The 18,477-nt window shown below is 35.6% G+C and overlaps 1 protein-coding gene across 1 annotated transcript; it reads left to right on the top strand.

Moving 5' to 3' along the window:
• The first annotated feature begins 3,538 nt into the window (after positions 1-3,538).
• LOC147080099 (uncharacterized) lies at positions 3,539-6,356 on the top strand. Its single transcript, XM_085959992.1, has 3 exons — positions 3,539-4,127; positions 4,699-4,884; positions 5,590-6,356. The coding sequence occupies exons 1-3, from the start codon at positions 4,050-4,052 to the stop codon at positions 6,103-6,105; spliced, it is 780 nt and encodes a 259-aa protein (XP_085816118.1). The 5' UTR covers positions 3,539-4,049; the 3' UTR covers positions 6,106-6,356.
• Positions 6,357-18,477: the final 12,121 nt, after the last annotated feature.

Below are 18,477 nucleotides of genomic sequence, written 5' to 3'. Positions count from 1 at the left end.
GCTCATATAGATGCTTGCAACTTAGACATCTTAAAAAAAACAAATGACAAATTCCGGATAAAAACCTTTAAAATGCGATGTATATTCATATAAATGCGTGCGACTTTGTTGTCTTAAAAGACATGAAATGAATATATACATATTATATAGAACATACTCGTGAAAAATCTTATAAATGCAAGGTATGTTCATTTAGATGCTCGCGACGGAGTAATCTTCAAACACATATACACAATGGTGAATAACCTTTTAAATAAATTGATTACTTATACGGAGGCTCGGCACAATGTTATCTTAACGCTCATAAAACGAAACAGGAGAAAAACCATTTGCGTGTGATGAATTTTATTTTGAATGTACCTAAACAAATATGTCATTTAAAAACTCATAATCGTGATGAGTTTAAATATAAATGTAAAAAGATATGTAAGTAGGTACGTTGCTTAAGAACTAATAAACGCACATATTCAGAAGAAAACCATTAATTTCCGTGAAACAATTGTCGAAGCCGTCAGAGGCAATAACTTTTTAAAGTACCTATAAAACTTCATTTGATATCGATTCTGAAGAGCATGATATGAAGTTTTTGACTAACACTTCTCTCCTAACACAATACCTACAATAACTACAAGCATACGTTGCACCATCTGGAGAAAAAGAAAAAGAAGAAATTCATAATATGCAAATATTATTAGGAAGAGTTAAGTTCCTGCAAGTTATTCCCTTTATATAAAAAAATATAAATGTCATTCCAATATTATTATCTTTTGAAGAAAATATCGTTGCATAAAAACATATTGCATTTTTCAAAAGTATGCATACCTAATTGTATTCTAATAACTTATTTATTTTTATTACGGATCATTTTAAAAAACAGTAGGTAAGTATAATTATTATTTACTGCTTTTTCCTTATGAAACTGATATTGATCCATTCAAAATCATAAATAAAAAGATAAATGTTAAGAATGTTGAATGTTTTTGTAATTTTGACACTTTTGTTTAATCAAAATGTCAATTTTAAGGTAGTCTATTATAAACCGACATATTTAGTGAGCATTACACCGTTTTGGCTATTTTGTGTAGACTCTTTTGACTGGATGATCAAGAAAACAAAAAGAGCACGTACACAAACGTAAACCAATAATAGACAAATTGATGACATAATAAAAAGTTAAAAAAGTTTGTTGGGTGGTTCTACTTAACGTTCATAAAATATTTAATATCGAATAACTTACTTAATATATGAGAAAAAAAATAACAAAGTATGCAAAATCGCACACTAGCTATGCGTCAAAAGATTTCACTAAAAAAAAATTTAAACCCACGCAGACAGGTTTTGCATATAAACTTAAAAATTAAATAGCGCACTGAATATAGGTGAAAAAGCAAAACAAAATCGTGCACTAACGTTCACTTCCAACGCACAAATGTTTACAATTTAAATTTAAGGAAAACCCCAAGTTTAGTGACACAAGTATCCAGCATTTAGCTGGATCACCCAAATTGAAATGCGAATAACCCCCTTAATGTGCGTGCACAAACGTGCACTAAGGAATGCACTCAAAAAAAGATGAAATGTCAATATTTGGTGACTCAACGTTTAACTGGAACACCCAATTTGAAATTGGAATTTTTCGGTTATTATAGGTGCGCAAACGAAAAAAAAATCGTGCACGAACGTGCACAGCGCTTTCAGAATTGCTACAACTTTTACCCACTTCGCGTAAAGTGTATTTTAATTATCTGAAAACAAGATGGCAGCATTGGATGCAGCCATAGACTAAATACATATACGAATGTCAAAGTGACAGTTGTGTGTTGATAAAATGTACACGTCTTCTGAATGCTTATTACACAAGATATAAGGAGATGGCGTGCGACAAATTACATCGACATTTAATATAACCTTACTTTATGACAGCGCAAGATTGCCATGGCTCATGGGTAAGATAGATTTACTCAGTTTCATAACTGCACATGTAAATAAGCATTTACCATGAAGGGTTAACAGGATTTGAAGGGAATATGATATTGAAATGACATGTCTCCTTTATTTGAATTGTAGGTTTTGACTATTTTGCGTTTCTACGCAGATGGAGCGTAGTAAAAACGGGTAGGCCAAGTCTTCTGCGCAATGAGCCAGGCATCAGTAAGCAGATGCATAGGAAACGTGTCCGATGCTATAATAGCAGTGCTTAGTAATACTTACATACAGTCGCCATACAGCGCTGACAGTCCTGACAGAACCCAAAGATATACATTATTTTTAGTGTTGTGTTGATACCCTCTGATCAATTTATACAATATTACAATGTACATGTCATGTAACTAGAAGTCTGTATCTTTCAACCTGCATCAAACAAACGAAATGGGACGGTTTGGTTTGGGACCGTTTGGTAAATGTCCACGGAAACGCTTTTCTGATAACTAATTAGTGTTGCCAGCGCTTAAAATTAATTCAATCATTTATTTCCATAAAACGGCAACTCCTACGTCACAACACCAAACAAAGTATTTATTACAGGCCATCCATGGAATAAGCCAAACCGAATGGTTTATTACCCTCCACCCTTACGCTGTTTCCGTTTACAACCATTTACTAACTAGTCGAGTGTTCATGGAAGTGCTTGAGGAATTGTATACATACTTCGCTTCGTGTTCCGTTATGTTTCACTCAAATCATAGGCCATCCTCCCACGGCGCAACTTATGTCCGTCGGAACTGAAACTAAAATTCCAGCCAGTATCTAGCTAATGTATTTCAATGGCGGCTCGCTGACGGCGAGACTGGAATCTCTCAGCTTCAAAACGGTCGCGAAGAGATGCGACATGCTAGTCGCGCGGTCTCTGAAGTTTCCAGTCACCGTAAAACAGTGGTACCAACATCATTAGATTTCGGTGAAAAATCATATTTTCTTACCAAAATTGGTTAAATATTAATTGGAAAATCAAAATAACCGTATGTAAACGCTGCAGCGCGCGTGTTGTCAGTTTTTGTACAACACGGTTGATAGTTGAGTTTGACAGTTAGAGGTTATGTGATTATTATTTCAACTGGGTTTCAGTAGCGCCGTGTGCGAAGCATCACATTGGTCAGTTTATGAGTTCCTTCACAAACTAGTTCCATCAGATTTCAGTTGCGCCGTGGGAGGATGGCCATAGTGTTCGGGTATGCATGCTTATTTGGATCAAGTATTCTTTCTAGCAAAATCAGAAAAATATTTTTCTTTATGGTCAGTTTTTGATAAGTTTGATGTCTATGGGACTGTGTACTGTCAAACGCGGCTATAAACATAAATATTATGAAGTGTACATGCAACCGAATATTCAATCGTTTCTTGACTTCCAGTGAAGACAGAAGAACTTTTAATACCCTCAATCCAACCGGAATATAAACAGTAAGTGATTTAATATTTATCTGTACTGTATGAATAAGTCATATCTATTTTATTTGAACTCAAAATTTGTTTCATTTAATGTGCATGTTATATTTAATTTCTTTTGCTTCTTCGTTGTAATGTATACATGCTAAATAATCGTATACCATTTCATTATATTATTAATTATTCCCCTCGTGGCCTGATTCAGTGACCTTATACCACAAAATTAAAGTTATTTATAACTTTAATAATTCATTTCTTTCATATAATAGTACCTAGTGATTGTCTTAGAAATACACCCTAATCGTAGTTTTTATTTTTCTAGAATAATGAAAGTCAGCGAGGAATAGCAGAATCTCCTGACTGATTTATTAATCGGTAAGTGGATAGTGCCAAATATTTGATATCAACAAAAGTTCATTGAATACTGACAATTATCTTGTAATGGTCTGAATCATATTGTTATCATAAACATCACATTCAACTATCATGGCTTTGTCCATTATCTTAAATACTATTTACCACATTTCCATTATATCTATTATGGATACGAATTCTTTTTGAGAATTTCTCAATATGCATACATAACCTGTTCTATTATATATTTTACAAAAAATCCACGGCTTGTAAGTAGCCGTTTCACGCCATATTTTACCACAACGGACGCGATGCAGCTGTGGACGGCCATTAGCCATAAATTGAATTCCCGGGTGGGTGCTAAAAAAGATGGATCCGGCTGGCGGAAGGTATTTATATACACATTAATTAATTTTATTATAATCATATGGTTACACCAAATATATGAATACACCCTCAGAGATGAGAGAATTCCTTCAAATACAATTGTGAGATATATTTAATAACCATACCACAATCGCAAGGGGTGGATACTCAACTTTTTCAGTCATACTTATTTATTTTCATTGAACTAAGAACACAATTTACAGAGGGTGCAGGTTAGTTTTTAAAATTCAATTTAACCCCGCCCAAATCAAACCAAAATTGATACAAAATTTTATTCTATCTATAAAATATCAAAAATGTTGTATGGTTTGATGACATAATTTTGGATATTTTATAGATCAATGAATATTTTGTTGACTTATTTACTATTGCTTGGAGGGTTTAATTGAATTTTAAAATGTAACAACCACATCCACATATTGTAGTCTTTGGTCAATGAAAACAAAAATACATTGGACTGACAAAGTTTAGTGTACACTATCTATGTCGGATCTTAGCAGCTTACCTCCACCCTTCGCCACTGCCATACCATCATATGAGACAGTTTCCTAATATGTCATTATTGTTTTACAGACGTGGCATGATTTACGGCAAGCTGTAAAAAATAAGCAGTCAAAAATACTGCTGTGGCGAAAGCAAACTGGGGGCGGTCCACCGTGTAATGTCGAGTTAACCGCAGTGCAACAGAGGGTGGCGGAGATGTTGACGGAGACCGTATCGTCAGGTCTCCCTAGTAACGGAATAATAAGAGAGAGTATTGTAAGTTCACATTATTTTAATTCTGCGATATTAACCAATGTGAGTTCAAACCTGCTAACTGCTACTTCATTCTTTATTAGTCTTTGTTTGATTTTAATCAGTTTACGCGTATTCAAATGCAATAGATATAATTATAATGGTACCATAACATAAGTCAAGGTATTATAAATAATTTGGTACAGTTTTTATTACCTACATGTTTTCTTTAACTGTTATTATCACTCAGGTAAAAGCATGCTTGAATAAACTCAAAATAAACATAAAATCTTTTTCTTGGAATATAAAATTTCCCTTTTTTTTGGGAAACCCTATCTTGGGAATGGATTATAATCTGCTGATATGATTTAAATGAACTCAGGTAAATCTACTTTCTTACCTAAGTGATTATTTCAGGTAATACTACTTCATGAAGGTATATATATTAGGTATACCACAGCTAATTAAACTCTTCATAATTCATGAAAAGGATAATAGTATGCCGTTATTTATTTTAAAATTTATAGAAAAGTATCTATTTTCAATCTTATTTTTATAATGGATAATAATTATGCTGCGGGTAATCCGACCATGCTGTATATTAATAGAAGACTAGATCCCGGTATTGGTGAATAAAAGGAAAGAATTTTTGTCATTTTTAATGTGGACAAAATAATAAGAAATTAAAATATAATGCTGTCTTCTGATCCTAATCTGTATCCTTTCCAGGTGATTACGTCGGCGACATACTCACCGACAACGCTGACGGCAGGTTTGGCTGCAACGTCACCAATTATGCCGTCAACGTCTGTGACAACGCTGATGGCAGGTATGGCTGCAACGTCACCAATTATGCCGTCAACGTCTGTGACAACGCTGATGGCAGGTATGGCTGCGACATTAACACCATTAATGCCGTCCACGTCAATGAGGCCATCAACGTCACATGCAGAGGCGACCCCAATATCAATTCTGTCCACCACCACTACTACCACCCCTGCAGCTCCACCTTCACGTCTAGCCCCTAAACGGTTGGCATATTATAATGGTAATGACCAAACAACGGAGTCAGTGGGCCCTCAACCACGGGAGCTCACACCTGCTCAAATTGCAGCAGAAATGCTTGTATTAAAACAAAAGAAAATGGAGTTTCTTCAAGAATCAACGAGGACTCTTGAAGTATTACTCAAAGACTTAACAATGGCCATCCGCGAATCAACAGAGGCTAGACGTGAAGGTCCTTAAAGTTTTGTTTGTGACCAACTGTAGTTTTAACATTTGTTTTTTTCATTTCATCAATTTCACTCTGTCAAGTCATATTTGAAATAATTTATTGTATTTTGCTGAATTCAATGACATTTGATAGATTTTATTGATAATTTACATTATTAAGCGTTATGAATATTAATTTTAATGTAACTGTCTGCTTTCTATAAAATTACGATATATGACTTTAGATAGTAAGAAATGTTTATAATTTTGTGTGAGATTGTAACTTGTGCTTTATAGTATTGTGTTTTTTTTTTTAAACATAGTATATTGGTTGAAGTATGCATGTTTTTTTGGTTCTTGTATTGACTTTTGATCTTGTATCATTAAATAAAAATGTACATACTCTCATACAATAGTTTTTTTTATTTATATGTTATCTCTTATTGATGATGAAGAGTATGGATTATTATTCCAAAATAGGAAGAATAATATTGGATTATATATACATAAAGCAACAAATTAAACACAGGTGCATGATCACTTTATAAATGGTATTTATGTACCGTATATAAAGATTGTTTTATATGTGGAAAGTAAAAAATGAAGTCCAAATATTTATCATGATACACATATATTTATTTTACATAAATTGATTCAAATTCAAAAATTGGTAATTATAAGATTGCATACAAATATCCAATTAATATTATAAAGAAATATATATAAATGCAATCATACCTTTACATAGTTGTTACAAAATGAATTTATATATTGAAATACATAAATTGTCGAATTAATTTTGGCTGATGATTAAGTATGCGAACAATAATTATTAATCAAGATATATATATGTCTATTGAAATCAACAGACTTTATGTGATTTTATGGCCATTTCTTGTTGTGATTCTATAATATTTAAATGAATAGTAATAGAATTCTTATCATTTTCATGCTGAAATAAAATTTAAAACATTTTCAACGGATCAATTTTCAGTTACAAAATATTTTTATTAAAAGTGGCTTCAAATATACCAAATTATTGTATTGCAATTCAATCTCAGACATCTTAAGCAAAGCAATATGATCAAAACGTGAAAATCTAATTACATATTTGTTGATGTTTACTTGTACAGTTGTACGGTGCAGCGAAGAATATATTGTTTAGACAAACTTCTCTCAAAACTATAATATTCGTATTTCTGCCATAATGTGCTGCTCCTAAGCAACGTTTGGTCTGCCTATCTCTACAGGACGTCACTGCCTATAATGTCAATCATGTATTTTTTATAACTTGTTTCTTGATATTTTTTGTTCTCGTTTCTTGTTATTATGTCATAATAATAAAATTAACAATACCATTGTCATCATTTCCATGATTTGATATTTTTCCCAATAAACGGATACGGGTTTCGTTGTTATAACATCTTCAACGGATCAATTTTCAGTTGAAAATGTCGTAATGGTGAAACTGGTATCGCCTGTTTGAAAATAAATGTGGGAAGGTACATACGTCAAACATACAATAATAACATAATTTGTGTTAATAACAATAATAACATATTTTTATCTCGAATAAATGGCATTCAATGAAAATTTAATTGGGTTAAATATTTTTTTGTTATATTAATCTACCTCCATTCTCTTATATTATTATCATAGGCAGCTACTTTTGTATTCATCTTCGAAACTGTGTTATTAATTGATAAATGCATGTATTTATTATACACTACACAACAAAAAAGAAAATAATATAAATAATGAGTTACAAAAATATTTGAAGTTATTATTAATTAAAAGCAATATTCCCAGTCTTCGCCTATTCGTAGCGCTGCGCGCGCATCGCGTCTAATCTCCTTCATAACATTTTATAATATGTAACCGAGAAACTGTCTCTAATGTTACAATAAAGGTGATATTACTATACATTCTCGATGCGTGACGTTAATAAAATTAATTATAAAAACATTACAATTTTAATTTTCTAATTTTTTCTGATTTTAAATTGCATGCATCTATTTTAATAAACTGTAGTATGAAAGTGAGATCCCCGGGGTTCCAGCGGCTAGCTCAGGAGTCCATCGAACCCCGGATTCACAAAAAAAAAGAAATTCAAACGGTTGGAGTATAAATAAAACTCGGTCTTTCGTGTTCGTGACGTGGTCTTATATTTTCTTATCCTTTTTAGTTTCACAAATTTATATCTGGGTTTTTACGATTATAGTCGCAGGTCCTATCCTATCGGAAAGGGGACGCTTACTAATTTTTTTTTTCTTTTTCAAACTTCGCGTACCCACGCCATTCCACAAAAAGGACTCTCGTGATTGGCCAAATTTTATCGCGTGATGTTTTTTGATTTCACGAATCACGAGGACCACCCTGGCGCAGGCGCGTCGAAATTTGGACGTTGCCGACAAGCGCGGCAAAATTTATTATTTTTGAATCCTTATATTAATTAGTCTTAAAATTATCTCTTTCATCCATCATCATTTTTACTTTTTAAATTAAAAAAAATAGTTACGTGGTTGAGCAAGGAATCAGATTAGATATTTTATGAAGCCGTTTCTAGAGGTCAGGGTTACGTTTCGACTTGTAGCTACTAAATGATTATTTTACACCGGGAGAAGCCCGCCTGTAACAGGGGTGTATCAATTCGCCCCATCTGGATTAAAGTCGAAAGGTACGCCCTGATCTCATCGGCCACCCATCCAATTCCTTGTTCATCCGTTAAATACATGGCATGATAACAGTTTATATAAAAAAATTCAACTACAATCTAACTATTCTAACAAAAAAAAAAAACAACTAACTTTACGTATTGTTTCTATATTTATTTTAATTACTATTTTCCTGCTCAAAGCAATGCTCCTGAATAAGTCAGAGTTTGATTTATTTTCCTTTCTTATTATCATTTGTCATAATTTATTATTATTTTATTTTTCTCCTGTAATGTCGTGCGTTTATTTTGTTTTCGTAATGTTTTTGTTATTCTTCTCGTTCTTTTATACTAGTCAGCGGAGGGGTCGTGGAGCTATAGTCTTCGACTCTTGGGCTGTCCAGTTTTTTTGTATTCCGAGAGGCTACATTTGTAGACGTTTGGCCCTCGTTCGGAATTATTATTTCGTGTTACGTTTTTCTTCTTCTGGTGCAATAGGAGCGTACCTCGTTTGGCGTCGTCTGCCTTTGCAACCAGGGCGTGGTAGTGGCGTTACAATTGAGCCAGGCTCGTTTCGAGCAGCGGATATCCTTCTGTGGAAAGTTTTCCACTCATCTGCTGGTCTCTGGAGTATCACCTCACGGACAGATACTGTGTCTCCATCTGTTCCTATTACTGCGGGCAAGGCATCGTATAGCGGTACAACGGCTAGGCTCGCTGACGGCGGCACGGCTTTCTCACAGGTACTAGGATGGATTTTCACAATAAGTATCCTTTTCCCTTTCTTTTTTTTATAGATGGTTACACTTCGGAGGTACCTCTTGTTGTTTCACGATATCTTTCAGGCGTCACGTCCCTAGTCTCTCCATGAACCTGCGCGAGAAAGGAGAGTGCGCACTCTCCACACCATCAAGCTTTGGTATCATGAATTTTCGGCTACGCTGCCTTCGGATGCGCTTACTTCGAGAGGTGGCTCCCTTTGTGCTTCCAAATTGTCTTCATCTGTATTTATTCTTTTTCTTTCTTTAGTAATTTATTCGTTCATTAGACTTCCTGTACTTTAAATTTATTCGAATTTACTTTATTAATTACTCCTACCCCATACATTAAATAGCTACTAATTTTATATAAAATCTTCCCATGGTACTTATGGCACTTACTATCACATTTAATATTTTACCCTAATACCCATAAATATTTTGCAACATTGTATTGACTGTATAAATAACATTGATATTAAAAATTGAAATATTCCACCCTCTCATTATATTTATTTACTGAATCAGTAAACTTAAAACTGTGTAATTAACTTTATTTTTAGTGAAACCCGTTTTATTTAAAAAAAAAATTGTTGTTTCGTTTTACGCGCCCGACATCCTATTCCAAAGGCGCGCCGCGCCGATTTGCGGTGCCTCTCACGTTTTATTATTATTATTTTTTTTTTTCATTATTGAAACCCCGTTGAGAAATTTACGGCTTTTTGACTCATTTTTTATCACAAGCATACAATCTCTACTTTCATCCTCTTATCCCTAATTTTAACTTATTATTAAAATTTAACATAACAACTATATACACTTCGTCGAGTGATGCCGTATTATTCCCGTTCCGTTTTCGCTGTGTTAAATTTACGATTGGTAATTTGTAAAGAAATAATAGTGACGGTCGTATACTATTTTCCTCGTTTCTCTTTGAATTCAAATTATTAACACGGCGTAACTTTGAAACAGGTTTCGCTCTACTGTAGAATATCCTCTTTCCCGTTTATAAAATTGTTTGCGATTTTCAATGTTAATGTTTTCGAATTCATTCATATTTACTTTATTTGAACGGAAAGAATTGGCGTCACTTTGCGAAGTGTTATTTTTAAAACTAGAATGTACATTTTTCGTACTAATGAACTTAAGATTACAAGGCTCAGAAAGTTGGTCCTTAATTAACTTTATATCCGTAATTAGAAGAATTTCCGGATGTTTTATTCGTATAATCTACACATTTCACTTCCAACAGGAACTCGGCGTTCACCCTTGACTCGAGGGTTGGCGACTGGTCCTGCTTCATCTCCTCGTGGTCGAGCCTGCGCCCGCACAGCTTCGATTCCTCTCAGCTTGCGCGCCTTTTCAGTCCTCTTGTGAGGCTCCCTGGCCTCGCGTTTCCTTTTTCTCTCCTCACCGAACATCCCGTGGTCGACTAGGGTACACGACATGTTAGTGATACCCTAGGAAAATTGGCATTTTGCTCGCCGTTTTTCGTCGCGAGTGGGCCGTGGCCTCTACGAGCCCTCCTCGCTGGATACCGTCGATGATATGTCATGGTCTCCATAGGTGGGATTTGTGCAGCCATTTGTCGTACTGGAGACGCGCTGGTGCTACGGTCTCCAGCACGACGCTAGGCGCGGTCAGCTCCGTATGTGGACTGTCTTCGAACACCAGAGGAGGACTCTCCCGGTTTGATGTTGGAGACAGCACTTCTTCTTTGATAAGGGTCACGTCGGAGTACACTTTTTAGTTAACCATTTCATGGTTGTTCCGGCTCCTGGATCATAAACTTTTATTTAGCGTTCGCGGGCGTAAATTTTATTTCGCGGGTTCGGAAGAATCCATGCGATTCTTCGAGCTTCACGTTGCCAAGGCGCCATTGAGATCCCCGGGGTTCCAGCGGCTAGCTCAGGAGTCCATCGAACCCCGGATTCACAAAAAAAAAGAAATTCAAACGGTTGGAGTATAAATAAAACTCGGTCTTTCGTGTTCGTGACGTGGTCTTATATTTTCTTATCCTTTTTAGTTTCACAAATTTATATCTGGGTTTTTACGATTATAGTCGCAGGTCCTATCCTATCGGAAAGGGGACGCTTACTAATTTTTTTTTTCTTTTTCAAACTTCGCGTACCCACGCCATTCCACAAAAAGGACTCTCGTGATTGGCCAAATTTTATCGCGTGATGTTTTTTGATTTCACGAATCACGAGGACCACCCTGGCGCAGGCGCGTCGAAATTTGGACGTTGCCGACAAGCGCGGCAAAATTTATTATTTTTGAATCCTTATATTTAGTCTTAAAATTATCTCTTTCATCCATCATCATTTTTACTTTTTAAATTAAAAAAAATACTTACGTGGTTGAGCAAGGAATCAAATTAGATGTTTTATGAAGCCGTTTCTAGAGGTCAGGGTTACGTTTCGACTTGTAGCTACTAAATGATTATTTTACACCGGGAGAAGCCCGCCTGTAACAGGGGTGTATCAAAAGCTTAAAATATCAAGATATTATATATTTTACGTAAATATCATTGTTGATTTATATATTATTAATATATTATATTGTGATGGTATTACAAAGGTTCCTAATAAAAACCTCACTGAAATTTAGAAAACTGCGAAATATCAACATTTTGTATGTATCATGAAAATGTAAAACCATAACTGCCAAAATTTGTAATTTTGATGGAATTCTATGAAAAATATTGAAATTAATAAAAGAATATGGTTTTATTTTGGAAACTAGATTAAAGATATTAACTATTATTGATTAAATGCTCCATCAATCTGTTTCTGAGACGTCTTCCTGCACGTAAGATGGGATTCCTTCGTGCAGATTCCGCGGAGTCATCATTTTCATCCATTATACATGCGTCCATTCCGTCATTATACAAACTTTCTTGTAGGTGTGGCACAGGAATCCTACTGGCAATACACATATTGTGCAAGACAGTACACGTGTTTATAATTTGGGAAGCCTTTGCGGGGGAGTAGTGTAATACTCGATCTGCCAAAAGACATCTCCACCTCGCTTTTAAGACGCCATTACAGCGCTCGATGCAATTTCGTGCACGGATGTGCATCCTGTTGTATGAATCTTCAATAACATTATCTGGAGTGCGCACCGGCGTCATCAACCATGGTTCCTGAGGATAACCGGCATCACCTAAAATCAATTTTAACTTGTATTGGTTTTTCATTAAAAATGAACAATAAATTCTCACATCTTATTTTTAACATTACTTCTAAAACTCAACCCAGTCGCACATTGAAAATCGTCTCGACAATGACGTTACATGGCAGTCGTGGCACATATAAAACCTTGAAAAATATTTTCAACATCAAACTATCTTGATTACAATTTACAATTTCTAGTTTATATTTAGGTATGCTACTGTGTGACGCTTCGGCCATGTGTATCAGCAACAGTCATAAAGAAACTTCAATGAATCACATAGCAGAGTATATTGTGTTTATTAATAAAATAAGATGAATCTATGCATTAACTCCCAAGTTTTAATGATATTATTGTATCAAAGTTGTATTAAGAAAGAAACATTCAAAATATATGTTCTATGTGATATGTGTATCTAATAATAATGAAAATGAATAGACAACTCACCGAGCAGCCAACTCCTATCTCTGTTTACATGCTCCATCACCGATTTAATAGTAGAGTGGCGCCAAATGTATGAGTCATGGGTGCTTCCAGGGAATAATGCGTTGACATTCAGGATTCTTAAATCCGCATCACAAACCTATAAATTAAAATAATAGATGAAAAAGACTATTCCAGCAAATGATGTGAGTAGATATAAGATATAAATTATCAGAGGAAAACACTTACTAATTGGACATTTATTGAGTAATAACTCTTCCTGTTCACGTATATGTGTGCTGGTGAAATTCGGTCTTCTTTGTGCGGACACACAATAGCGACATGTGTGCAGTCAATTGCACCACACACCCCAGGGATCTGATATTTCTCGTAGAATCTGATGAAAATTAAAATAAGTTACTTGACATTGGTACTTAAAGCATTGTTATGAAAAGGAGTTTGATTTTATTAAAAAAAACCTCAATCATAGGTAAACATCCTGAATAACATAATATACGGAGGTCGCTAAGCAGATGAAATGGCTATCGGTTGGACATGTAGCTTGGCGAATGGAACACCTCTGGACAAATGCCACCCGAATACAGCAATAAACGACCACAAGGACGGAAGCTCTAAAGGCTGCAGGATAGACAAACGCATAAAGTGCAGTGGCTGTACGTGGCAGCGAAGAACTAGGGACCGAGAACACGGGAAAAAGCCTGGTGAGGCCTTTATTCAGCAGTGGATTGACCATGGCTGGTGATGATGGCTTAAAGCATAATAGCTAGCAATAAATCTTGAGTGTTAGGATACGAGAAGTTGATTGCTCACCGTTCTTTTATTGATGGTATGAGTGCCTCATTAAAGAACACCCATTCGTTCAACAAATGGCTATTGATGGCAGTTGTCACTTTTTCAATGGCATTACTCATTGCTCCCAGACTGAGGCCAATATATACCTCCTCACCAATGCCCCGTAAGTAGCTTCCGGTCGCCAAAAATCGCAGTGTAGCTAAAACCTGGATCAAAAATAAACGTTAAAAATCGCGAATTACTGGACTGAACGGAAAAAAAATATAATAACTGTGAAGTAAAAACTTACCGCGGTTTTCACACTTATTGCCGATTTTCTATTTGGCACTGTCATTACGCCTTCCAGTCTTTCGATTAATTGGCGGGCCAATGGTTTCGACAATCGAAAAAGTTGGATGAAACGCTTGTCGTTTAACTCGAAAGCGTCGTCTCTCTTCCGATACTTGCGGTGTTGTGCATTAGCTTCACCTTCGAAAGCCAGGTTTAATACAAATAAAGCAGTCATGATAATATATAATCTCTATATATATAAAAATCTCGTGTCACGATGTTTGTGGTCGAACTCCTCCGAAATGGCTCGACCGAGTTTTATGAATTTTTTTATGTATATTTGTTAGGTATGAGAATAGGTCAACAAGTATATTTCATACCGCTAGGTGTTTAGGGTATCTCTATCCAGAAAAATTTTCTTTTATTTTTTTGACAATTTTTTTTTTGTATTTTTTTTATTATTTGGCATAAATAAATACCTATAACCTCAAATTTTCACTTTCCTACCCCCATCCTCCCATTTTTTAATCGCGATTTTATTATTTTTGTATAAACAAATTTAACCGTCGTTCGTATTTCAAACAGAACGAAATTATTTATGTTGTTGAATGACAGATGGCACTACGTCCGAGAAGAATTCAAGAGAAGCGTCGCGTCATTTTGACATTTCATTCGGCAAATCACAACGCAGTGCGTGGAAAATTTTGTACGATTTATTTTAATTTATCTATTTTTATGTGCGTGTATTACAGTGCACAATGCCAGCAAGACGCAAGGGGGCCATTTGGGCCGTCGAACGAATAAAGCAACAAACATGCGAAATAGTAGAGTAGAAAGAACAGACGAACAAATCCAACAAGATAACAAAAACGTGCGTGTAAGCATGTCGCAATTGCGTGCATCTCAATCACAAGAGGCACGAGCTGAACGAAATCAACAACGACAATTGGAACGGAGCCAAGCGCGCCGGTTCGTAGCTAACACACGCAGAGCAAACGACCGACAACGCCAACAAGTACATCGAACATTTACATCCGCTTCGTTCCTTCGTCTCGCATTCGAGTACGAGCCTGATATTGAATATTCCGCTCATCCGAAAGTGCTGATTGATGCTATGGACAAAGAATGTCCCCATTGTCATGCGCTCAAATTCAAACATGAGTCAGCCGGGATGTGTTGCGCATCAGAAAAAGTGCAACTACCAGAAATTGAGATACCACCAGAACCATTGAACAGCTTACTCATTGGCACGGTTCCAGATTCAAACCTGTTCCTGAAGTCCATTCGCACATTCAACTCATGCTTCCAAATGACTTCGTCCGGAGCAACAGAAATAGTTCACAATACTGCGGCAAATGGTCAACAATTCCATTCTACGTTCAAAATCAAAGGTCAAGTATACCACAAGGCTCATTGCTGCTAACGCCAAACGAACCACATACATTTTTACAAATCTACTTCATGGGCGCGGCGGTGAGGACATCAATCATGTGGATGCACGTTGCGGCTACAATAGCCTCAATTCGCCTAATGCCAGGCGCATCGTCGGCAAACTGGACACCCTGTTGAATGAGCACAATGAATTATTGAAATTCTTCAAAGCACACATGCACAAATTGCAAAGTGACAATCACGCTATTGTCATCAATCCTGATAAAACACCAGCTGGAGAGCACGTACGTCGATTCAATGCGACTGTTGTTGACGAAATTGCTGGAATCATGGTTGGCGACCGCACATCGACGCGAGAAATCGTGATTCGAAGAAGAAACAATAATCTGGAGTTCATCGCTGACACACACCGTTCATACAACGCTCTCCAATATCCGCTAATTTTCTGGAAGGGACAAGACGGATATTGCATAAACATTAAACAACGAGATCCTGTCACAGGTAATTCATTCATTATGAACATCATTACTCATTTTGAATTGAGAAAATGAATGGTTGATGTTTTTTTGTTTTTATCGGCAGTCATCGTCTACAGTGCTCTATTCCTCTTTCTGTCATAGATCCCATCCCCACACACTTACGATACATTCGTTACGTTTTATTTAACAACCAAAATATTCACTAGAAATAATTTATATGGCAGAACAACGTTTGCCTGGTCAGCTAGTATATATATATAAACGGGAGAAAACAATTTATAACAATAATCTATTGTTGATAATGATAACACTCGCGGACTTTCGTGTCGGAAACTGTCGTCAGTTGATCTGTCAAACATCGACTCTGACAAATTTAGCAATCGGTTCGCTCAACTTATGGTAGAGGGGCATTCGGTGTACGGATTCAGCGAGATGCTTATATACAAAATTTGGATGAACGCAATTATACGGGCGTATTATATATCTGGCGTAAAATCGCATTCGAAAATTTTGGATGAACACCCTATAAGAGAAAAACATGAAAGAAAATAATTTAATAAATTAAAAAACATTTCGTAAAAATTCAATTTATTAACTAAAGGTGATGACTCTAGATCAGTGGTCTCCAAACTCAATAAGGATATGAGCTACTTTCAGAAATTGAAATTATCTGGTGAGCTACTAATTCATATTCCTTTATAATTTTTTATCATCGTCCTTTATCGTACCATACATAATAGTCATAATACTATCATATTACTTAAAATAAATTAGGACATCGGACTTCCAATAAAACATAAAATGCATAATTTAATTAAGTATTTAGTTATAAACAAAATAATAATTGAAAAATATCTTGAAATACGTGTGAGTAAAAGTAAAAATAATTAGTGTGTTGACTTTCCTCCAAAATTTTTTCAATTCTCGGTGAGTACCTTGTCACTCCCATGCGAATGCAATTATCAAGATGTACATCTGTGACTCTGTTTCTATATTTACTTTTAACCACCTTCATAGTGGAAAACGTTGATTCACATAAGTAGGTAGAACAAAACAATGCCTTCATTTTGGATACTTTTCTGTTGGAACGAAAGGCCATACAGATTCTACAGTTGAGGTAACACTCTTAAGCCAAAGTGTATGGTGCAGTTCCCATCGTAATACATCGCTGACTGCTCTCTTATTTACTTTGTCTGTACGCAAAATGTTGGTTTTCTTTGATTCATTTTCAAATTGAAGTGAAACGAATTGTTATGCAGCCTGTTAATCGTGTATTCCAGGTTACATAGCTTCACCATGGGGGTTACAACTATGTCTCAGGTGGATTGACTTTCGTAGCATGAAATCCAAAAGGAGTATTTTAGTGATCAAAAACCAAATTATACTAGTTTTATGATTTCAAGAAGAATATTTTTTGCTTCATTTGTTCGTAATCATCATAATTTTTTTGTACATATTTAAATTCATATTATGCTCCATTTGAGACATTATTTTAATAAAATTCAAGCACAATATTCAATTTCAAGTAGTCGAACTCGGTTATTACGATCTCGGACATAGCGAGATCTCAGATGTAATGAGGAAACATTCGTTGACATTTGGTTTATGATTTTCTCCCTACGTTTATTCACTGTTATAACGAGCAACTTATCAGATATACCGAGCCAAAATATTGTTAATGTGTCGATCGTTTATAAACATTTCGACCCTAAGCAATAAAATCCGATCGGACAGGATGCCGCCGGGGACGGATCACATTTATGACACTAGTTAAGTGCCTAATTGTTGTTTTCGCCGACAATAATAAAAAAATATCCACGCACATGGTTGAAAAATCCAAGGTTTGTGAAGTCCGTAGGTACCTACCAGCGTTCATTAAGCCCAGTACTCACGCACGTTCTTGCTCGACGGCTTTGCTCAATCGAGCATGTTGACTTGGAAGCATGCTCATCGTTGCTTCCACACGTTCGATCAGCTCGACAAGACGCAAAGCGCTTCGAGCATCTTGACACAAGCCACTTAATCGTCTCGAGCCATGGACGACGAATTGTTGTGTTTAGCGGGTGTCACATGTTACATTTATTTAAATAAGTTTAAAAAACGAAAACGTCAAAGAATCTGGGTGAAACCATCATTACAACAGAGGGCAATTTACAGCCATGTGAATTTTATAAACGAACTGGAAGCAGAGCCAGAGGATTATCGGAATTAATTACGCATGAATAAAGTATGAAAAATTGTTGAAAATGGTAACACCGAGTACGACACTGTAATGAGAAGAGCAATAAGTGCAGATGAAAGGTTAAAAGTAACATTACGATATCTAGCCTACCTACAATATTCCTCGGTTATTTCAAAGCAAGCACTGTCTAAAATTATACCTGAAACATGTGCTGCTATCTATGAATCCCTGAAAGCAGAATACCTTAAGGTAAATAATCAT

The sequence above is a fragment of the Rhyacophila brunnea genome, unplaced genomic scaffold, assembly GCF_057557595.1.
Source record: "Rhyacophila brunnea isolate RB1 unplaced genomic scaffold, BYU_Rbru_1.0 scaffold_1, whole genome shotgun sequence".
Lineage (NCBI taxonomy): Eukaryota > Metazoa > Arthropoda > Insecta > Trichoptera > Rhyacophilidae > Rhyacophila > Rhyacophila brunnea.
The sequence above is the reverse complement of the archived record's forward strand: the minus strand, read 5'-3'. Positions and strand labels throughout refer to the sequence as shown.

Excerpts from the sequence above, each read along its gene's own strand:
- LOC147080099 (XM_085959992.1), top strand. The coding sequence starts at position 4,050 with ATGCAGCTGTGGACGGCCATTAGCCATAAATTGAATTCCCGGGTGGGT. Across the intron at positions 4,128-4,698 it reads ATGGATCCGGCTGGCGGAAG|ACGTGGCATGATTTACGGCA; the intron begins GTATTTATATAC and ends ATTGTTTTACAG. Across the intron at positions 4,885-5,589 it reads GAATAATAAGAGAGAGTATT|GTGATTACGTCGGCGACATA; the intron begins GTAAGTTCACAT and ends TATCCTTTCCAG.